Source organism: Camelus bactrianus, chromosome 1 (assembly GCF_048773025.1).
Source record: "Camelus bactrianus isolate YW-2024 breed Bactrian camel chromosome 1, ASM4877302v1, whole genome shotgun sequence".
NCBI classification, from domain to species: domain Eukaryota; kingdom Metazoa; phylum Chordata; class Mammalia; order Artiodactyla; family Camelidae; genus Camelus; species Camelus bactrianus.
Genome location: NC_133539.1, coordinates 72066524 through 72087039, shown reverse-complemented (window position 1 = coordinate 72087039; position 20516 = coordinate 72066524). Strand labels below are relative to the sequence as shown.

Below are 20516 nucleotides of genomic sequence, written 5' to 3'. Positions count from 1 at the left end.
AGTCTAGCATCAACCTGGTCCCCTGAGAAATGCTGGAGTCTTGATGGCACCACAAGTATCTCATCTTGAGGCAGAAGGGCTGGTTTCTGTACCCTAAATCAGTCAGCCGTTGGCTGGCTGTAAGCTGCCCTTGAGGGAGGCCATAACCTTTCAGGCATTGCCAGGCCGGATGGCTCTGGCCAGTTGAGGGTAATTCAGAAGATTATAACTGAAAGGCAGGTGCACCTGACTAACAAAAAGGTCTCAACAGCCTCAACTACTGTGTGTGGGTTTTTTGAAATTAAAAAAGTTAATAGATTTTATTTTTAGAGCAGTTTTATGTTTACAGAAAAACTGAGCAGAAAGTGCAGAGAGTTTCCATAAGACCCTTCATCACTCTCCCCCCACAGTTTCTCTTATTAACATTATGGTACATTTGTAACAATTGATAAACAAATATGGATATGCTATTATTAACTAAAGTCCATAGCTTACATGAGGGTTCACTCTTTGTATTGTACAGTTCTATGGGTTTTGATAGATGCGTGATGTCATGTATCTACCAGTATAATATTGTACAGAACAATTTCACCACCTAAAAATCTCCTGTGCTCCACCCATGCATTTCCCACCTCCTACCCTGAACCCCTAGTAACTACTGATCTTTTTACTGTCTCTCTAGTTTTCTCTTTTCCAGAGTGTCATATAGTTGGAATCATACAGTGTGTAGCCTTTTCAGACTGGCTTCTTTCACTTAGCAATATGCATTTAAATTTCCTCCATATCTTTTCATGGTTTGATAGCTTATTTCTTTTTGTTGCTGAATAATAGCCCACTGTATGGATGTACTATAGTTTGCAAGTCATCTGTTAAGGGAGAAGCTGAGCTATGACTTGATCAAGGGACAGTACTGAGGGATAAAGCCAGTTATTTAGAAGTTGGAAAATCTGGTTTTATCTTTTCTTTTTTAACAAGCCAACACAAAATCTCCACAGGAAAACAAAACAAAAAAATTTCTTACCTCCCAGAGATTCTGTTACATAGAAGGATAAGCTTTATCATGCAAAGAAAATTTAAGGACTATATTCTATGAACTCTCACCAGCCACAATTTTTCTCAAGCCTTACTTTTCCTGGTCTGTACTAAGAAGAAAATGGGTCATATTTCATTTTTCAAATACAAAATTTTATAACACACATTTACACCCTAACTGAAAATAACTGCCTTATTAAATAGCATTGTCATTAGTAGTTGCTGACTAATACTGAAAATTCAATTTCTTAATTACATGGCTGTCTTGCTGTTAATTAGCCATTTCATGCTCATTAGCATCCAAGGCTCTAGAAGTCCGAAGGAGAAACACACACCAGTTAGCCTTGCGCTGGAGTAGGGGTCTGTCTGTGTATGTTTCCTTAATGACTTTTTGTGCTCTATATGTGCTAAATAAGTGTATTTTGAAGTAAAACTCTTTTCAGAGGCCCTTTCCAAATAAAGTATATGCCTGAAGACATATTTTATGTTCCACCAAACCAATCACATGATAATCTAAAACCAAAAATCTCAAATGCTAAGTTCCAGAGACTTCAATTATGGGCAGTGAGTGATAAAAGCATAAAGTAGGTCTTTGGAAACGATTATCTTTAGTTTAAATAGTCAAGGAAAGAAAAGATGACAACAGAAAGAGCACATTCAAGCCCCATAAACAAATAATCTATCATGTCATTAAAATACAAAATATAAAAATTTGTTACCTTTTTGATCCCATGCCTAATTCTGCCTTCCAGAAAATGGACACACAAGGAAGTTAGTGCTGAGTCTTATGGAGAAGCCCCTGATCACGTGCTACTAATCTTTCCAAGGAGAGCTTTGGGAGGAGGTGAAATCCCTAACTCCTGGATAGATCAAGAAACATAGTGCCACCATCCAGTGCCTTTATTCCAAAACGGAGACATTCTGGCAATGCTCTGATCCCTACAACCATTTCCTTAAGAGGACAAAGTTCTCAGTGTGAAACATTTGCCCTTCATTTTCATTCTGGTCTAGTTGGATCCACCCAAATAAATAGCAGGAAATCAATTTTATACCTTTCTTCTCACTCACATAATTAAGGAAGGGCTGAGACTCGGGCAATGTCTTCCTCAGCTTCTTAGCAGAGCTGGTATCACCCCCCTGCTTTCATACCCCACTCTCCCATTGGATCCTACCTTGAGTCCTACATGGCTGGGGACTGGGTCTTTGCTCCTGGTAGCTCTTTTCATATTTTCAGTCCAGGGTACAAATTCCACTTCATTGTCTTTGCTTTAGAGAAATACACATGAACGTTGAACCACTGGAAAGGAGGGCACATATGTGCCTTCCTCCCTATACTAGTTGGAATGGCGCTGGCTCACACCAGATTATCCCCAGCTAAAGCCTCGTGGGCCTGCTTCATCCTCCTCCTCCACCTGTGGTCTAAGACGTGCCCCAGGTCTCTGGATGACATTCAGCAAAAGAACATTCAAGGGCTACCACCTGCTGGGTTATCTTAGCACCTAACTGGCTGCGAATCTTAAAGTGAGAGAGGTGAGGAGATGGAATCCCCTTCATTGTCTCCAAAGCTATTTCATTGGCTCACAATAGCTCCCCCCTGCCCTCTTCTCCGTCCTGAAGTGCCAGCTATTATAGTAACTCCTTTGGGTTAGATGAGCTCCACAAATAGGCACTTACTAGGCACTGGAGGTCTGAGATGAATAAGATGCGCCCTGAGCTAAACCTCACCTCCTAGCTCCGCTTGCAGAGTGGTTTGCTAGTCTGATGGGATCAGGCAATGAGTTCTTTTATTTGTTTATTCACTAAACATTTACCGAGTACCAAGTGCCAGGCCTTTGTATGATATGAGGCCTGCAGGGAGGTAAAACCAATAAGACAACCTCTATGCTGTAGAGGAAATTCCAGATCTAGCTGGGAGAAAAACTAAAGCACATTGTAAAATTATAATATAGCAAGTTAAATACTGTGATAGGGTCCTCCTTAAGAGCGTGGATGAGAGAGAAGGAGGGGAGACTCAGCTTCTACCAGAGCCTTCACCCCTTCCCATCACTACCAGATTTGTTTTAGGGCCCGGGGTGCCTCTATTAGGAACAGGCCAAATGAGCCTAAAAAACTAAGCAGGCTCTACCAGAACTGGATCACAGTCTCCAGGTGTATTCAACAAGCACTTTTTGGGTACGTCCTGAGTGCCTTGGACAGGGAGAGGAATTACAGATGGAGAGTTCCTAAGTGAGCAGGAGCAGGTGGGGTAAGGAGCACAAATGAGGACTTGACCCTGAAAGATGTGTGAGTGCATCTTCCTCCAGACAAGGAGGAACGGAGAGAGAATGATGATCAGGAGTGTTCCTAGTGGAGTAAGGGAAGCTGAACGAGTTAACATCAGAGGGTAACTTTGCCTACTCAGCAAAGTAGGAGGCAGGAAAGTCTGGTGAAAACAAGAGTAGAACTGGAGGTTCTCATAGGAAAGTTCCAGAAAACAGTCAGAAGCAAGGGCAAGTCTGGGAGGTTTCAAGATGGCAGGCATGACTCAACTGCAACAGAGCAACTAAGTATTAGGAAAGATACCCTAGGCTGGCAGTGGGGGCGGGGAGCTAATATTTTTTAATTAGAAAAATTAATTTAAATTAAATGAAAATTTAATTGGAAATCCCTTGTAATAAGCTAAATGTTGAAGAAAATCAATGAAAGTGATCATGTAGAATTAACAGGAACTATCTGTAACATTTGACACCTTTTTAAGAAAAAATCAGTATACACCTAGTGCTTGCTTTTCAAACTGTAGACTCCCTTGGGCTGAAATTTAAAAAAAAAGATCAGCATTCTGAAACATAAGCCAATTGGAATAGATTGCACACGCTGATTTTATACACACATACAAACACAGAACACTACAAAAATACATGATAGTGTGTAGATCTTGGTCTTACTTCCCCAGCAATTTGGAAAATGTTTCTGCAGTCCCAGCTCACTTGGCCCTGGCATCCTCCCCCACTTCTTTCCCATCCTGCTGCATCTCCTGTGCGCCTTGATTCTTAGTCCATCCAAGTTTCCATAGTTAGCTCCATGAGCACTGAATTAAGGAATAAACAATGTGCCCATGAAGTGCTCATTTTTCCCACCAGAGCCCAATTACATGACTTGGTGAGAGAAGGATCATGAATCTCTCAAACAGTGATAAGAATCACATCCTTTGTTCAGGTGTTGTCCCAGCTGTGAGAACAGCCCCAGGTCTCAGCCCCCAGTGGCCCCATTGCCTACAGCAGCATTAAGATCAAATGTCTCAGCCTGATATTTGAGGCTTACCTCCTTCTCTCTCAATCTCATTTCCTTCCACTCTACCCATGAAGCTCTGAAGCCAGGCTCCAAGTCACAACTGAACATGCTCGCTTGGAGGCAGCATGGTGATTTTCAAGAGCTCCTAGGTCCACTTTTGTTACCCATGTGACAGGCACAAGTTGCCCAGTTGCTGGGATGAGCCTGCAGCCTGGATTTCCCACCTCGTGCTCTGGTCTCTGCCAGGACCAGGGCTGTGCCTTGTGTCCACACACCGTGCAGCCCCTGCAGAGCTGCCTGCCCCTAGAGTCCCTCCCCAGGAGCCTGATCATCCCCCAGTCTCTCTAGACCTCCTGGTCACAGGTGGTCAGGCCACAAGTGAAGACTGTCCCCAACCGCAGTACCTGCCACCCTCCTTGACTTGCACTGCTGTGTCCTACACATGGGGTTACACTCCTCTTTTCTGCCAAGACCCTCTGACTCTGTAAGTCCCTCTGGGCACAAGGGCCCTTCTGCCTGGCTGTCTCCAGAGGCCCTGTCTCCACACCCCTCAGTGGCACCGGTGCCGTTCCTGCCACCTGAGAGGCCCCTGTCACCGGGGTCCCATGTGCCTTGCCAGTGTGCATGGAGTTTTCATGCCCAGCAGCCCCAGGTTAAAGGTGGTGTGGGGCAGTGTAGGAAGAACTGGGGTAACAATGCCGTGTGTGTCAGAGCTGTGTAAAGTGCTCGACAGGCATAAGGTCCTGGTGGTCCTGGTTTGGCAACCTTTGAAACCTCTCTCCCCTGTTGCCTGATGCCCCCGAGTCTGCGTTCTGCCCTGGAGTCTCATCAGCCAAGGGCCCCACTCCTGCTTACTCACCCATGGGGCTCTGAGGCCCCTCTGAATTCTGAGAGCCTTGCTGTTGGCATCACTCACCATGACATTTCATCAGACACTGCTTGTGAGACAGGCTCAGGGGACTTGGCTCTGCTGCTGAAAAGTTGTGTAAAATTTACCTTCTGCTTGCCTGTCTGTAGAAGGCAGAAGCTGGGACCACACCCTGGGCCTGTCTTCCAGTTCAATATGGTTTTAGTTTTTTAATCTAAATTATATGCTAGGGTCTGGTTCTGCTTATCTGTATTTTACATTCCTGTCAAAACCTAGCACGCATAGTGCTAGGACTTGAGGAACTCTTGAGAAATGTGTTTCTGAATTATTAACTGAATAAATACTATGACCTCATAAAGTGTTTTTCTGTGGCGCAGGGAAGGGCAAGGTGATCTAGTTAAAATCTAGACGGTAGACTAAGCTCAATATTGTTAAGGTGTCAGTTCTCACCAAATTAATGTATAGATTTTACACAATTCCAAATGAAATCCCAGCAAGCTCTCTTACAGAAATAGACAAGCTGATTCTAAAATACATACAGAACTGTAAAGGATTTTATAACTTTAAAAAGGAAGAACAATGTTGAAGGACTCAATCTGATTTAAAAACATTATAAAGCTACAGTAATCAAGATAGTGAGGTACTGATGTCAAGACAGAGAAACAGATCAATTGAACACAATAGAACATCCAGGAATAGATGCACTGATGTAAATAGTCAACTGGAGGAAGAAGAGTCTTTTCAACAAATGGTGGTACAACAACCATTAATGTGCACAAAACTGAACTCTGATCGACACTTCATACCGTATACCATGAAAAAAACCCCTCAGAATGGATCAGAGACCTAAATGTGAAACTTAAACTATAAAACATCTAGGAGAAAACATAGGAGAAAATCTTTGTGACCTTTTGACAAATATTTCTTAGGTATAACACCAACAGTATGATCCATAATTTTAAAAAAGTTGGATTTCATAAAAATTAAAATCTTCTGCTCATCAGAAGATACTCTTAGGAGAATGAAAAACTAAGCCACATACTGAAAGAAAATATTTGCAAAGCATATGTCTAATAAAGGACTTTTATTTGAAATATATTAAAGAAACTCTCAAAACTAAATAATAAGGAAACAAGAAACAAAAGATTTGAACAGACCCTTCACCAAAGAAGATATGTGGATGGCAAAGAAGCACACAAACAGATGCTCAAGCATTAGTCACTAGGGAAAAGCAAATTAAAACCTCAGTAACATGCCACTATGCACCTATTAGAAAGCTTAAAGTTAAAAAGACTGACAATACCACGTGTTGGTGAGGATGCGGAGCAAGTGGAGCTTTCATACACTGCTGTGGGAGTATAAGATGGTATAACCACATTGGAAATAGCTTTTAATTTCATTAGAAGTTAAGCATGCACCTGTTATATGGCCTAATCATTACACTTTTAGGTATTTACTCAAGAGAAATGAAAACGTATGTCCACAAAAAGGTTTGTACTCAAATGTTCATAGCAGCATTATTCAGAATAGCCCCTCAAAAGTGGAAACAAACCAAATGTATATTAACAGGTAAATGGATAAGTAAACTGAGGGTATATCCAAACAATGGAATGCCACACAGCAACTAAAAGGAATGTATTATTGCTGCACAAAGCAACATGAATGATTAAATCTGAAAAAAATGATGCTATGGTAGAGAAACCAGACCAGTAAAAGCACATGCTATATGATTTCTTTATGGAATTCTAAAAAAAATCAAATTAATCTATTATGACAGAAAAATCAGTGATCATCTGGAGAGTAGTGGGGAGTGAGGATGGGGCAAGAGATAGGTAATAAAAAGGGACATGAGGAAAATTTTGAGGGTGAAGAAGTGTTCATTATCTTGATTGTGGTGATGCTTTCACAGGTGTGTAAATATGTCAAAACTCAACAAATTGTAAACTTTAAATATATATAATTTATTATGTCAATTATAACTCAATAAAGCTGTGTTTTTTCAATAAGGCTATTTTTAAAATAGTAGTTTAAGTCCAGAAACTTTAATAAGCTAAAATGCATATTTCCAGGCATTAGCTGTAGCTATCCTAATTCTACAGTTCTAGGGTAGGACCCAGAAATTTGCATTTGTAATAAGCTCTTCAAGTAATTCCAATACAGGTTGTCCCTGAACCACCATTTATGAAACTCTGGTCTAGGGAGTAAGGATTTCTAGAACAATCTTGTGATTAGAACGTTTGTTTCTTGGGACAAGTAACTTTTTCTACTAGGGTTGTTATATCTTTCTGTACTATGCTCCCAGAGCACTCATAGTTAATTACTGTAACATAATTTTAGCATACTATTAATAGTTCAAAAGCGAAACTAAATCAGTTTTTCCCCATCTTACCTTTACAGAAGTTGAAAATCAATTATATGATCTTGTTTCTATTTCCTGGCAGAGGCCTAGAGTTTAAATTAAGAACTTATGATACTTGGTTGTAACCAAAAGCTGATGTAGTGGTTTTCCAATCACGCCTCTTAGTTTAACTTTTTCCACATCTTATGATGCACACCCACCCTCACATCCTCCTGATCAGTTAGTGATCAGAGAAGATACAGAAAAAGTGTGAAATGGTTGCATTCCTGCTAAGACTCTGAAGACAAAGTTATCTTTTCATATTTATATAATTTTTCTTACTAAACAATATAAACTATGGCTAGTATAAATCATAGGAGATAGATTTTCCACATGCGACTAGCATTTCTTAACACCAGCAACACTACCTGAAGGAAATATTAGAACTCAGATGATTAAGAATGTAAATTTTCCTATCTAATATCAATTGAAAAGACAAACGTGAAAGGGCAGAGCCTACTCAAAGATGATTTCTAATTTTTAAAAGAAATACATTGAGTGACATCTGTGAAAATGGTGCAGGGAAAAAAAAAAACCCAAAAATTCTCTCCATGAAAGAATGGAAAAAACTGGCAAAAATAGTCAGATACAATATTTTCAAAACACCAGAAATTAAACAGTGGCTTACAGCAATCAGGAGAACATTAATTCAAGAAGACTGGATGAATCTCAGTATGACCAGTGAGCTTTGAGGTGTTTAGTTTCCCTTCTTACCTTTTCTTCTTGGCGGTAGCCTTAGAAACCAAAGCCTGAGATTCTGGTGAAAATTAGTAAATTGGCAGCTGTAGGAGGGGGCAGAACAGGGTTGGAGATCCTTCAAAGTCTCATTTCCAGAAAACTATCATTTGACTTATCTGGGGTTTCCTTGGAATACTCTACTTGCAAGACTGTCTTTATTAAGCATTAACAAACAGCTTGCTCAATGTGAAAAGTCTTTTTCCCAGGAGCAATTGTAGAAAATGTCTAGAGACAATTGTTTAACTTCTTGGCTGCCTGAGGCATTGGATAACAGCTGGCCCAAGAATAAGCTAATCAAAAAGTTTAAAAGGAAATACTTGAGAATAAGATATCCATAGTGGCTTTGAACTCCAAAATATTCCTGAGAATCTAGGAGGCCATTGTGCACATGCCCAGAGCTGTGTGCATGCTCAGGAAAGATAAGAGAAGGCCTTATGTTCTCACCTCCACTGATCTTGAGGCTTTGCACAAACAGGAAATGAAGGCTAAGGTGGAACTGTCATTGTCTGGATAAGTATGGAAGGTATACCCCAATATCCATACAGAGACTCTTAACAAAGACTGGAATATTTATTGGTTTCAGATGTTTAAGGAAATCTCTGCCCAGTCATGAACTGAGTAGAGACTTCAGCGGCCTCACACGACAATGAACATAGATTTTATAGGATTAATTCAGAAAAGTCACTAAAACAAACAAGCAAACCAAAACAACAAACAGTAACAACAACAAATACTGGAGATAGAGGAAAATCTGATTTCTGGAGTTGCCACATTATGTTATTTTAAATGTCCAGTTTTCAAAAAAAAGTAATAAGACATGCAGAGAAATAAGAAGTATGGTGCGCGTGCACACACACACACACACACACACACACACACACACAAGCAGTCAATAGAAACTGTCCCTGAGGAAGCCAAGACATTGCACTTCCTAGGCCAAGACTTTAAATCATCTATTTAAAAAATGTTTAGAATGAAAGGAAACTATATATTAGGAACTAAAGGAAAGTATGAAAAAAAAACTTTCATCAAAGAGAATATAAATAGAAATTATATTTTAAAAGGGCCAAATAGTTATTTTGAGTTGAAAAGTGTAAGAATTGAACTGAAAAATTCACTAGAGTGGCTCAATATCAGATTTCAGCAGGCAGAAGAAAGAATCAGAGAACTTAGATATGGGTCAATTGAAACTATCCAGCTTAAGGAATAGAAAGAAAAAGAATGGGAAAAAAAAAAAAAAAGAACAGAGCCTTAGAGACTTGTGGGATACCACCAAGCATATCAACATACACATGACGGGAGTCCAGAGGAGAGAAACAAAGAGGTTAAAGGAATACTTAAAGAAATAATGGAAGAGACTTCAAAAGTTGATGAAAAACACTAATCTACACATCCAAGATGATCTACAAACTCCAAGAAATAAAAACTCGAAGAGATCCACACCTACACATAAAATAATCAAACTGTCAAAATACAAAGAGACATAGCCAAGATGGCAGAGTAGGAAAACCCTGATTTCACCTCCTTTCATAGGTACACCATAATTACACCTATTTTACAGAGCAATTATTGATTAGAATGACCTGAAGATTAGCAGAAAAGATTTGCCACATCTAAATATATAAAGAAGGAACCACAATGAGAAGGGTAGGAGGGGCAGAGAAGCAGAATAGTCAAAATCCGTACCCTTGGGGTAGGCAACCCACAAATGGGAGGATAATCACATTACAGACGTTCTCCTCAAGGAGAAAGGGGTACAAGTCTCATATTGGGCTCCCCAGCTTAGGGGTCCTGCACCAGGAAGATGAGCCCCTAGAACATTTGGCTTTGAAGGTCAGTGGGGATTACTTTGGGGAGAGTCAGATGGCTCTAGGAAACAGAGATTCCACTCTTAAAGGGCATGCACAAAATATCACATGCTCCAAGACCCAGGGCAGAAGCAGTTATTTGAAAGAAGCCTGGGTCAGACCCACTTGCTAATCTTGGAGAGCCTCCCAAAGAGGCAGGAGGCAACTGGGACTCCCTCTGGGGATACAGATACTGGCAGCAACCATATTTGAGAGCTCATTGCAAGTACCACTTTGGAATCCTCCCCCTAGATTCTTAGTATTGGGACACAGCCCCACCCACCAGCAGGCCTGCTGCCCTAGGACCCCCTGAGCCCCCCAGGGACTTAGCCCTACCTACCAGAGGGACCAGGACCCAGTCCCGCCTATGAGCCATGCAGCCAGCTGCATCAGGACCTAAAAGTTCCACTTACTAGCAAGCTGGCTGCCTCCTCCACAAGGCAGAGCCTGGAAGTCAACTGGAATCAGGGCCAGCCCTGCCTGCAAATGCACTTACAGTAGTCAGCCCCACCACAACAGAAGGGTCCACACAGCCCATACAGGAGGCAGCCCTAGAGCATATCACTCTGGTGACCAAAGAGGAGTGTGCTGTTGGGCCTCATAGAACATCTCCTACATAAGGCCACTTCTCCAACATTGGGAAATGAAATTGACCTACCTAGAATACATAGAAATGAAAACAGAGAATTAGGCAAAATGAGGACAGAGGAAGATACTCTAAATGAAGGAATACGATAAAACCCCAGAACTAAGCAAAGTGAAGATAAGCAATCTAGTTAGTAAAGAGTTGAAGGTAGTGATCATAAAGATACAGGGAGAAATTTAAAAGGAGTTAGAAAATATAAAGAAAAACCAAGCAGAGCTGAAGAATACAATAACAGAAATAAAAAATACTCTAGAAGGAATAGACAGTAGATGAGATGAACACGTGTAGTTTACTGTACAGGAATCATACCACAACAAAGGTGTTAAAAAAAAAAACCCCAGTAGATTAGATGATACAGATGAGTGGATCAGCAAACTGCAAGACAGAATAGTGGAATCAACCAAGCTGACCAGAAAAAAGAAAAAAAGAATTCTGGAGTTTCCTCAAAAAATTAAAAATAGAACTACCATACAATTCAGCAATTCCACACTTGGGTATTTATCTGAAGAAAACAAAAACACTAAATCAAAAAGATGGCTGCACCACAATGTTCACTGCAGGATTATTTACAACAGCCAAGATATGGAAGGAACCTAAGTGTCAATTGATAGATGAATGGATAAAGATGTGGTTTATATATACAACAGAATATTATTCAGCCATAAAAAGGATGAAATCTTGCCATTTATGACAACATGGGTGGACATAGAGGGTTTTATGGTAAGTAAAATAAATCAGACAGATACAAAAATACTGTATAATATCACTTATATGTGGAATCTAAAAAATAAGTAAATGAACAAACATAACAAAACAGAAACAGAGTTATACATACAGAGAAAAAACAGGTGATTGCCAGAGGAGACGTGGGCAGGGGTAGGAAAGATAGGTGAAGGATATTAAGAGGTACAAATTTCCAGTTACAAAATAAATTAGTCATAGGGATGAGATGTGCAGCATGGGAAATATAGTCAATACTTTGCAATAACTTTGTATGGTGACAGATGGTTATTAGGATTATCATGGTGATAATTTTGTAATGTATAGAAATATCAAACCACTATGTTGTGCACCTGGAACTAACATAGTGTTGTAGGTCAATTACCCTTTAATTAAAAAAACCAAAAAAACAAAGAGAAAATCTGGAAAGCAGCAAGAGAAAAGCAATTTGTCACATACAACAAATCCTTAAAATAAGATACATACTTGATTTCTTGTTAGAAACTATGGAGGCCACAAAATAATCAGATGATATATTCAAAATGCTTGAAGAGAAAGACTCTCAACTGAGAATTCTACATCATGGCCAATTGATTTTTATTAGGGTAGGGTACTGTCTTAGCCAGTTTAGGCTGCTATGATAAAGTATCACAGACTGGGTAGCTTATAAACAACAGAAACTTATTTCTCATAGTTCTGGAGTTTAGAAGTCTGAGATGAGGGTGCCAGCAAGGTAGAGTTCTGGTAAGAGCCCTCCTCTGGGCTGCAGGTTGTTGACTTCTCATTGTGTCCTCACATACCAGAGAGCAGAGAGAGGAAGCAAGCTGTGTGGCATTTACAAGGGCACTAATCCCATTAATGAGGGCTCCACCCTCATGACCTCATCTACTCCTCACTAGCTCCCAAAGGTTTCACTTCCTAATTCCATTACATTGGAGGGGTGCATAGAGTTTCAACATACCAATTTTGGAAGAAAACAAACATTGTTATGTCACTTGTGCCAAGACCATTCAGTAGGGGAAAGAATAGTCTTTACAACAAATGTTTCAAGGACAACAGGATAGCCACATGTTAAAGAGTGAATTTACCTCTAATCCATACCATGTACAAAAATTAACTCAGAATGTATCAAAGGCCTAAATGTAAAGGTTAAAACTAAATTCTTAGAAGAAAGCACACGTGTAAATTTTTTGAGCTTGGATTAGGCAATGGTTTCTTAGATATGATGCCAAAACACAAACAACAAAGAAAAAATAGATAAAATCATAAATATTAAAAACTTTTATGCTTCAAAAGATATATCATCAAGAAAGTGAAAAAAGACAACCCACAGAACGGGAAAAATATTTGCAAATCATACATCTGATAAGAGTCTAGTATCTAGAATGTATAAATAATTTTTATAACTCAACCAGAAAAAGAAAAATAACCTAATTAAAAATGGGCAAGGAGTTAGACATCTCTTCAGAGAAAATATACAAATGGCCAATAAACACATGAAAAGATGTTCAAAATCAATAGCATTTTGGAAATGCAAATCAAAACCACAATGAGCTACCACTTCACAAACACTAAGATAGCTATAATAATGATTTAAAAAAAAGGATAATAACAAGCGTCAGTGAGGAAGAGAAGAAAATGGAACTATTAACAACTTGTTGCTGATGCAAACAAGAAATGGTGCTATGGCTTTGGAGATTCCTCAGAAAGTTAATATAGAATATCAAGTTACCATATGGCTCAGTAATCCTATCTATCTATCTATCTATCCATCTATCTACCGTTTATGCCAGAGAATTGGAAACACAGGTTCACAGAAAAACTTGTACACCAGTTTCCACAGCAGCATTATTCACAATATCTCCAAAGTGGAAACAACCCAACTGTGTATCAGCTGAAGAATGGATAAACGAATGTGGTATATCTATACAATGCACTATTATTCAGCCATGGAAAGGAATGAACTACTGATACATGCTACAACACAGATGAACACTGAAAAAAAAATCATGCTGAGTGAAAGACAACTAGACAGAAAGTCTCACATTTTATATGATTCCATTTATACAAAATGTCCAAAATAAGAAAATCCATAGAGACAGAAAGCAGTTTGGCAGGGGCTGGAGTCAGGGGAGAAGATGGGGAATGATTGCTGACGGGCACAGGGGTTTTGTGGGGGTGGGTAATGAGTATGTTCTGGAATTAGACAGTGGTGATGGTTGCACATCCTTGTGAACTAGACTAAAACCCAAAGAACTGTACACTTTAAGAGTGAATTTTATGGTATATTAATTGTGCCTCAAGCTTAAAAAAGTAGTGCAGCTTCTAAAAGTTACATCAGTCATTTAAATCTCTATTAACAGCCTATTTTCTTGGGTGGCTTTGGGATTTTAGATTGAGAAAGTTGATCTTAGCAATTAGGTGTGTGGAGGGGGAAACAACTAAAAGGGACAAACATACACACAACCACAAAAACCCCCACACAATCTAAAGCAAGCACAGGTGCTTCCAGGTACTATGAACATGTGCCCACAGTTATTTTCCAGGCAAATCATTTTCTTTAACAATATTCCCACTACAAAGCTGGAATCAGTATAACTCTCCAGACTAAAGTTAGCAGGGGTAACCCTACCTTTAATATTGTTTTGTTGTTCCATCAATAATTTACTTATTTCTGAAAACCAACAATCTCTGATTTCTTTTGAAGCTGCCTGCAATTACAGATAAGAGAATACTGTGAGTATCAGATCACCTGGAATATTAATTGGACAGGACTTTCATTCTCTGAGCGCCTTTTGGAATGAGTTAGGAAACACTTGTCGAGTCATGGAACATGACAGGGAAAGAGTAGAAGACACCTATGGGGGAAGGCATGAATTTTACCTGCAAGATGTATTTCTCAAGTCCATTTTGGTGGGCGATTTCAAACTTTCTGTTGCTCCTCCTTCCAAGTTGGCGAATTGAAAGTGTCATCAACTATTGTAAAGAAAGAAGAAAAATTTTTATATCATCCTCTTTTTTTTTTAAGTGAAAGCAAGTTTATTTAGAGAGATACATACTCTACAGACAGATTGGGGTCCGTCTCACTCAGAAGGGAAAGGGGCTTAGGAGATACATATCCCATAGGCAGAATGTGGGCCATCTCAAAAGGCAAGCGGGAAAGAAGCCAAGAGGTGTGGGGTGTTAATTTAAAGTAAAAGTAGATACACACTCCACAGACAGAGTGCGAGCCATCTCAGAAGGCGAGAGAGAGAGAGAAAGAGAGAAAGAGAGAGAGAGAGAAAGAGCGCGACAATATGATCCTCTTTTGATTTTAAAATCCTCCACATCAGCCACTCTAACCCTTTCTACCCTTGGTAGCCCTCTTCTTCCATCTTCCTTCCAAGTGTTGCGCTATCCTCTGTTAATGGCCTTAAGGAGCATAAAGCAATCTGGTACAATGTTATCTGTCTTCTCTTGTTCAAAGGACAACACAGACTGTATCTTTCCACATACAGAGCTGCAACCTTCAACCTTTAAGCAAAAGATCACCACTCCTTTAATATCTGAGTATTTCACAAATCTCTACATAATAGTAACTGAATTAGTATCCATTAAGAAACAGAAATAAGCAAAATTACTATGAATGAATTAACACTTTTAATCAGAAGAGCACAAATGTGTGTGTGTGTGTGTGTGTGATAGCTAGCTATGAAATATTTCCTATACAGGCCCGTGATACTGCTTGGTGTGGACATGGGTTCCTAGACCCCCAGGGTCAGGATGCTGTCTACACTTGTATGCAAAGGGTGCGTGCTTGAGAAGGGCAAGTCAAAGAGGAAATTCAGCCCATGCTCTAATCACCAAGTCCTTCCCTCTTCTGCCTGGAGGAAAGAGGGTGCTTTTTAATTACTTTGTCCAGACAGGCTGCCCTAGGGACCCTTTTCTCTACCCAGCACAAAGGCACCTGTGTGCCAGCTCTGGCCCTGGCTGGCGACTGATTACAAGCCCCGACTCTGGAGTCAGACAGTCCTGAGCGTGGATTCTCACTCTGTTGTGTGACATTTGGCAAGTTAACCTCACCTCTCTAAGCTTCAGTTCCCTATCTGTATAATAAGGTCATTTGTCTCCATAGGGTTGTGCTGACTCCTGGGTGCAGAAGGACCCCTTTACCTTGATAGACTTCTTAAAGCTGTAGTGAGGAGATAGACCCTGGTCACTGGGCTCCATTCGTATCTTACAGAACACTATGCCCCTTTCAAACAAATAGATTTGCCTCTGGCTGGGCTTAAATCGAATTAAGTCTTTCATCTTGTAACGATCCTTCTGAATGGTCCAGACGTTGAAAGAGCCATGCATCAACAGCTTCCCCAATTTTCCAATATCGTCCTTTGGGAAATGCAGACACATACACAAAGAGGCTGTTAAATTACTTGACAGGAAAAGAACGCTTAGGGGTCTGTTTTTAAATGACAAAGCATGCTTCTTTGAAGTTTACAGTCTTAAAAATGCCACTCAGGCTACTCTGTCACAAATCAAAACTAGTTTTGTGAGTTTCACTGAGCCTGGCAACATTCAGTTATATAAGGAAATAGTCTAGCTGTAGAAGGTAATAAACATAAAGCATGTTAGAAATACTTGAACTAAAGATATTGGTACTCTGATATTTTTGTACTGTAACTAATTTTAGCTAGCCGAATTCTATTTCCTCTTCTTTGTTTTTGATACAAGACACTATGTTAAAAGGGCAGGAAATTAATATAATTATGTTCAGGGGAGACAGAATCTTTTTGCTGCATTATGGATCGTTGGTAATCCATGTCTTCTGTCCGTATCCTAACATCTGCTTCAGGTATGTGAGAACCTGGGAACATGAGATTTGTTCTGAAAGGAGAAAGCTTAGGATGACATCATCTTCGTAACATTGTAATGGAAACGGTCATTACATTCAACTCTGTGTTTTTCACAGTGAGCGAACAGTGCAAAGATAATTTTAGAAGACTTTTTTTTTTTTGCCTAGTCTCTTTGGCTCTAGGGCACACATATGATGCCTCTCCCTCTTCCATCAAGCCTGCCTTTCTCATATGTCTGGTTGAAAGTCCAAATGAGGTGACCCTGCCCTCTCTGAGCTCTAAAAGTTGTCTAGTGAGATGAGCTAGGGATGTGGTTTTATTTGGTATTTTTCAAAAATTATATCACTTATAGTAAATAATCAAGAATTTATTTCCCTGAATCAAAACTCCAAAAGGAAGAACTATTTGAACAGGACCAGGACAGAGAAATTTCCCTGATTTACATCTAGCTGAGATAAATCCCTACAATTTCTGATAGTTAATATTTAGACATGTACATTATGTAATTAGGCATTTTTATAATTTATTATTTCTATCAAACTGTGAATATCTTTTTTCTAAAGCAGTTGACCATATTTCTGAAATTCTAAAACAAAAACTTCAAGAGCAACAAACCGTAGTCATTTCTATGGTGCTTGTGGCATACTTTCAGTGCTATTTTTCTCTTTTCGCTTTATAAAATTTACATGTGTCACTGTGGTAGATGAAACCCCTATTGAGGAATAAAGAGACCCCATCACAAGGCCCTTCTCTCTAAAAGCACGACACTCCTGTTCCAGGTTGTACAGGATCAGCTGGGTCACACTCCAAGACAGGTGGGCGGTAGGTCTGTGAGAAGTTTTCCACTCTATCCATTTCCTTCCAGAAGCGACTCAGATGTAACCACCTCAGCCTCAGTGAGGTGAGAAAGCCCTGCTTTCTCCTTTAAACCCATTCAGTTTGTACTGTACAGACATATATTTGCAGTGAATACATTTTAGTCAAGGCAACTGGCAAGAGTAGGTGCTTAATATTTGCCCCGGAACAAGTGTTATCGGTAGTTTCTATTTAAAAGTGTACTTACATTCCACTTCGCTTCAAAAATTAGATACATCTTGTAAAAATATACACATTATAGGCAGTTAGAAAATAACTTAGGAATTAGGGTAAAGAAAATGTAAAGATTAAAAATAAAGTAGGTTGAAGAGATTGTACATAAAATCCATACAATAAAGCCATGGAAACTTGCTGTAGACAAGCCTTTGACCTTCTAGCAGGCAGTACAGAGGGAAACATGGTGAGTTATATGACTCATCATGTCCAAAGACATACCTAAACCAGTTGTTCAGGAAAAACACAGCAATCCTGCAAGTAAGACGTGAGCAATTTCTCCCTTGGGTCCTCATAAAGGGTCACTGAGTCAAATACTGAGCCCACCCTCAACCACATCCCAGGACAGATGAATGGATTTTAGGTAAAGCTGTTTCTAACACATCTGGTAGCTGTGGAGGCATCACTTCATAGCATAGCCGTTAAAAGCAACTCTAAAAGAGGCCAGAAGGATAGGGAGTGGGGAACAAGTTCAGGTGTACCCTCTCCGATGGCCTGCAGAGGGCTGGTTAATGTTGGTTAAGGTGTCTGCCCAGGCCATGGGCTGCAGAGGAAACAGACTCGTCCACAGCCCTGCTGAAGAGACACCCTTAGGCAGCAATGTTCTTGTCCTTTGCAATCTCTGCACTGCTTTTTTTTTTCTTTTAACATTTTTTATTGATTTATAATCATTTTACAGTGTTGTGTCAAATTCCAGTGTAGAGTACAATTTTTCAGTTATACATGAACATATACACATTCATTGTCACTTTTTTTCTCTGTGAGCTACCATAAGATCTTGTATATATTTCCCTGTGCTATATATACAGTATAATCTTGTTTATCTATTCTACAATTTTGAAATCCCAGTCTATCTCTTCCCACCCCCAACCCCTTGGCAACCACAAGTTTGTATTCTATGTCTGTGAGTCTATTTCTGTTTTGTATTTATGCTTGCTTTGTTTGTTTATTTTTAGATTCCACACATGAGCGATCTCATATGGTATTTTTCTTTCTCTTTCTGGCTTACTTCACTTAGAATGACATTCTCTAGGAGCATCCGTGTTGCTGCAAATGGCGTTATGTTGTCGGTTTTTATGGCTGAATAGTATTCCACTGTATAAATGTACCACCTCTTCTTTATCCAGTCACCTGTTGATGGACATTTAGGCTGTTTCCATGTCTTCACTATTGTAAATAGTGCTGCTATGAACATTGGGGTGCAGGTGTCATCCTGAAGTAGGGTTCCTTCTGGATATAAGCCCAGAAGCGGAGTTCCTGGGTCATATGGTAAGTCTATTCCTAGTCTTTTGAGGAATCTCCATACTGTTTTCCACAGTGGCTGCACCAAACTGCATTCCCACCAGCAGTGAAGGAGGGTTCTCCTTTCTCCACAGTCTCTCCAGCATTTGTCATTTGTGGATTTTTGAATGATGGCCATTCTGACTGGTGTGAGGTGATATCTCATTGTAGTTTTGATTTGCATTTCTCTGATTAGTGATATTGAGCATTTTTTCATGTGCCTATTGATCATTTGTATGTCTTCCTTGGAGAATTGCTTGTTTAGGTCTTCTGCCCATTTTTGGATTAGGTTGTTTATTTTTTTCTGATTAAATTGTATGAGCTGCTTATATATTCTGGAGATCAAGCCTTTGTCAGTTTCATTTGCAAAAATTTTTTCCCATTCCGTAGGTTGTCTTTTTGTTTTACTTATGGTTTCCTTTGCTGTGCAGAAGCTTGTAAGTTTCATTAGGTCCCATTTGTTTATTCTTGCTTTTATTTCTATTGCTTGAGTAGACTGTTCTAGGAGAACATTTTTGAGATGTATGTCAGAGAATGTTTTACCTGTATTTTCCTCTAGGAGGTTTATTGTATCTTGTCTTATGTTTAAGTCTTTAATCCATTTTGAGTTGATTTTTGTGTATGGTGTAAGGGAGTGTTCCAGCTTCAGTGTTTTACATGCTCCTGTCCAGTTTTCCCAACACCATTTGCTGAAGAGACTCTTTATTCCATTGTATATTCTTGCCTCCTTTGTCGAAGATTAGTTGACCAAAAGTTTGTGGGTTCATTTCTGGGCTCTCTATTCTGTTCCATTGGTCTATATATCTGTTTTTGTACCAATACCATGCTGTCTTGATGACTGTAGCTCTATAGTATTGTCTGAAGTCTGGGAAAGTTATTCCTCCAGCCTCTTTCTTTCTCTTCAGTAATGCTTTGGCAATTCTAGGTCTTTTGTGGTTCCACAGAAATTTTATTATGATTTGTTCTAGTTCTGTGAAATACGTCCTGGGTAATTTGATAAGGATTGCATTAAATCCGTAGATTGTCTTGGGCAGTGTGACCATTTTAACAATATTGATTATTCCAATCCAAGAGCATGGGATAGCTTTCCATTTTTTAAAGTCTTCTTTAGTTTCCTTTATCGATGGTTTATAGTTTTCTGTGTATAATTCTTTTACCTCCTTGGTTAGATTTATTCCTAGGTATTTTATTACTTTGGGTGCTATTTTAAAGGGGATTGTTTCTTTACTTTCTTTTTCTGTTGATTCATCGTTAGTGTAAAGAAATGCAACTGATATTTGAATGTTAATCTTGTAACCTGCTACCTTGCTGAATTCTTCAATTAGTTCTAATAGTTTTTGTGTGGACCTTTTAGGGTTTTCTATATATAATAACATGTCATCGGCATATAGTGACACTTTTACCTCTTCTTTTCCAATTTGGATCCCTTTTATTTCTCTCTCTTGTCTGATTGCTGTGGCTAGGACTTCCAGGACTATGTTGAATAGGAGTGGTGATAGTGGGCATCCTTGTCTTGTCCCAGATTTTAGTGGGAAACTTTTCAGTTTTTCACCGTTGAGTACTATGCTGGCTGTAGGTTTGTCATATATAGCTTTTATTATGTTGAGATATGTTCCCTCTATACCAACTTTGGTGAGAGTTTTTATCATAAATGGGTGTTGAATTTTATCAAATGCTTTTTCTGCATCTATTGAGATGATCACGTGGTTTTTGTCCTTTCTCTTGTTGATGTGATGTACCTTCACATTGATTGATTTGTGTATGTCGAACCACCCTTGTGTCCCTGGGATGAATCCCCCTTGGTCATGATGTATAA

General features: G+C 39.4%; 1 protein-coding gene across 12 annotated transcripts in view; it reads right to left on the bottom strand.

The window, feature by feature from the left end:
- The window catches only part of MCF2L2 (MCF.2 cell line derived transforming sequence-like 2), a 207885-nt gene that overhangs the window by 10285 nt on the left and 177084 nt on the right, over window positions 1-20516 (bottom strand). For 6 of the 12 annotated variants that reach the window (XM_074367088.1, XM_074367109.1, XM_074367099.1 and 3 more), the window contains 3 exons: window positions 15651-15866; window positions 14382-14474; window positions 14131-14209 (listed from right to left, as the gene is read on the bottom strand). In XM_074367088.1, the coding sequence (XP_074223189.1) occupies window positions 14131-14209; window positions 14382-14474; window positions 15651-15866 (388 nt within the window). The remainder of the gene's footprint in view (window positions 1-14130; window positions 14210-14381; window positions 14475-15650; window positions 15867-20516) is intronic. The other 6 variants (XM_074367119.1, XM_074367127.1, XM_074367130.1 and 3 more) reach the window with 3 other exon arrangements.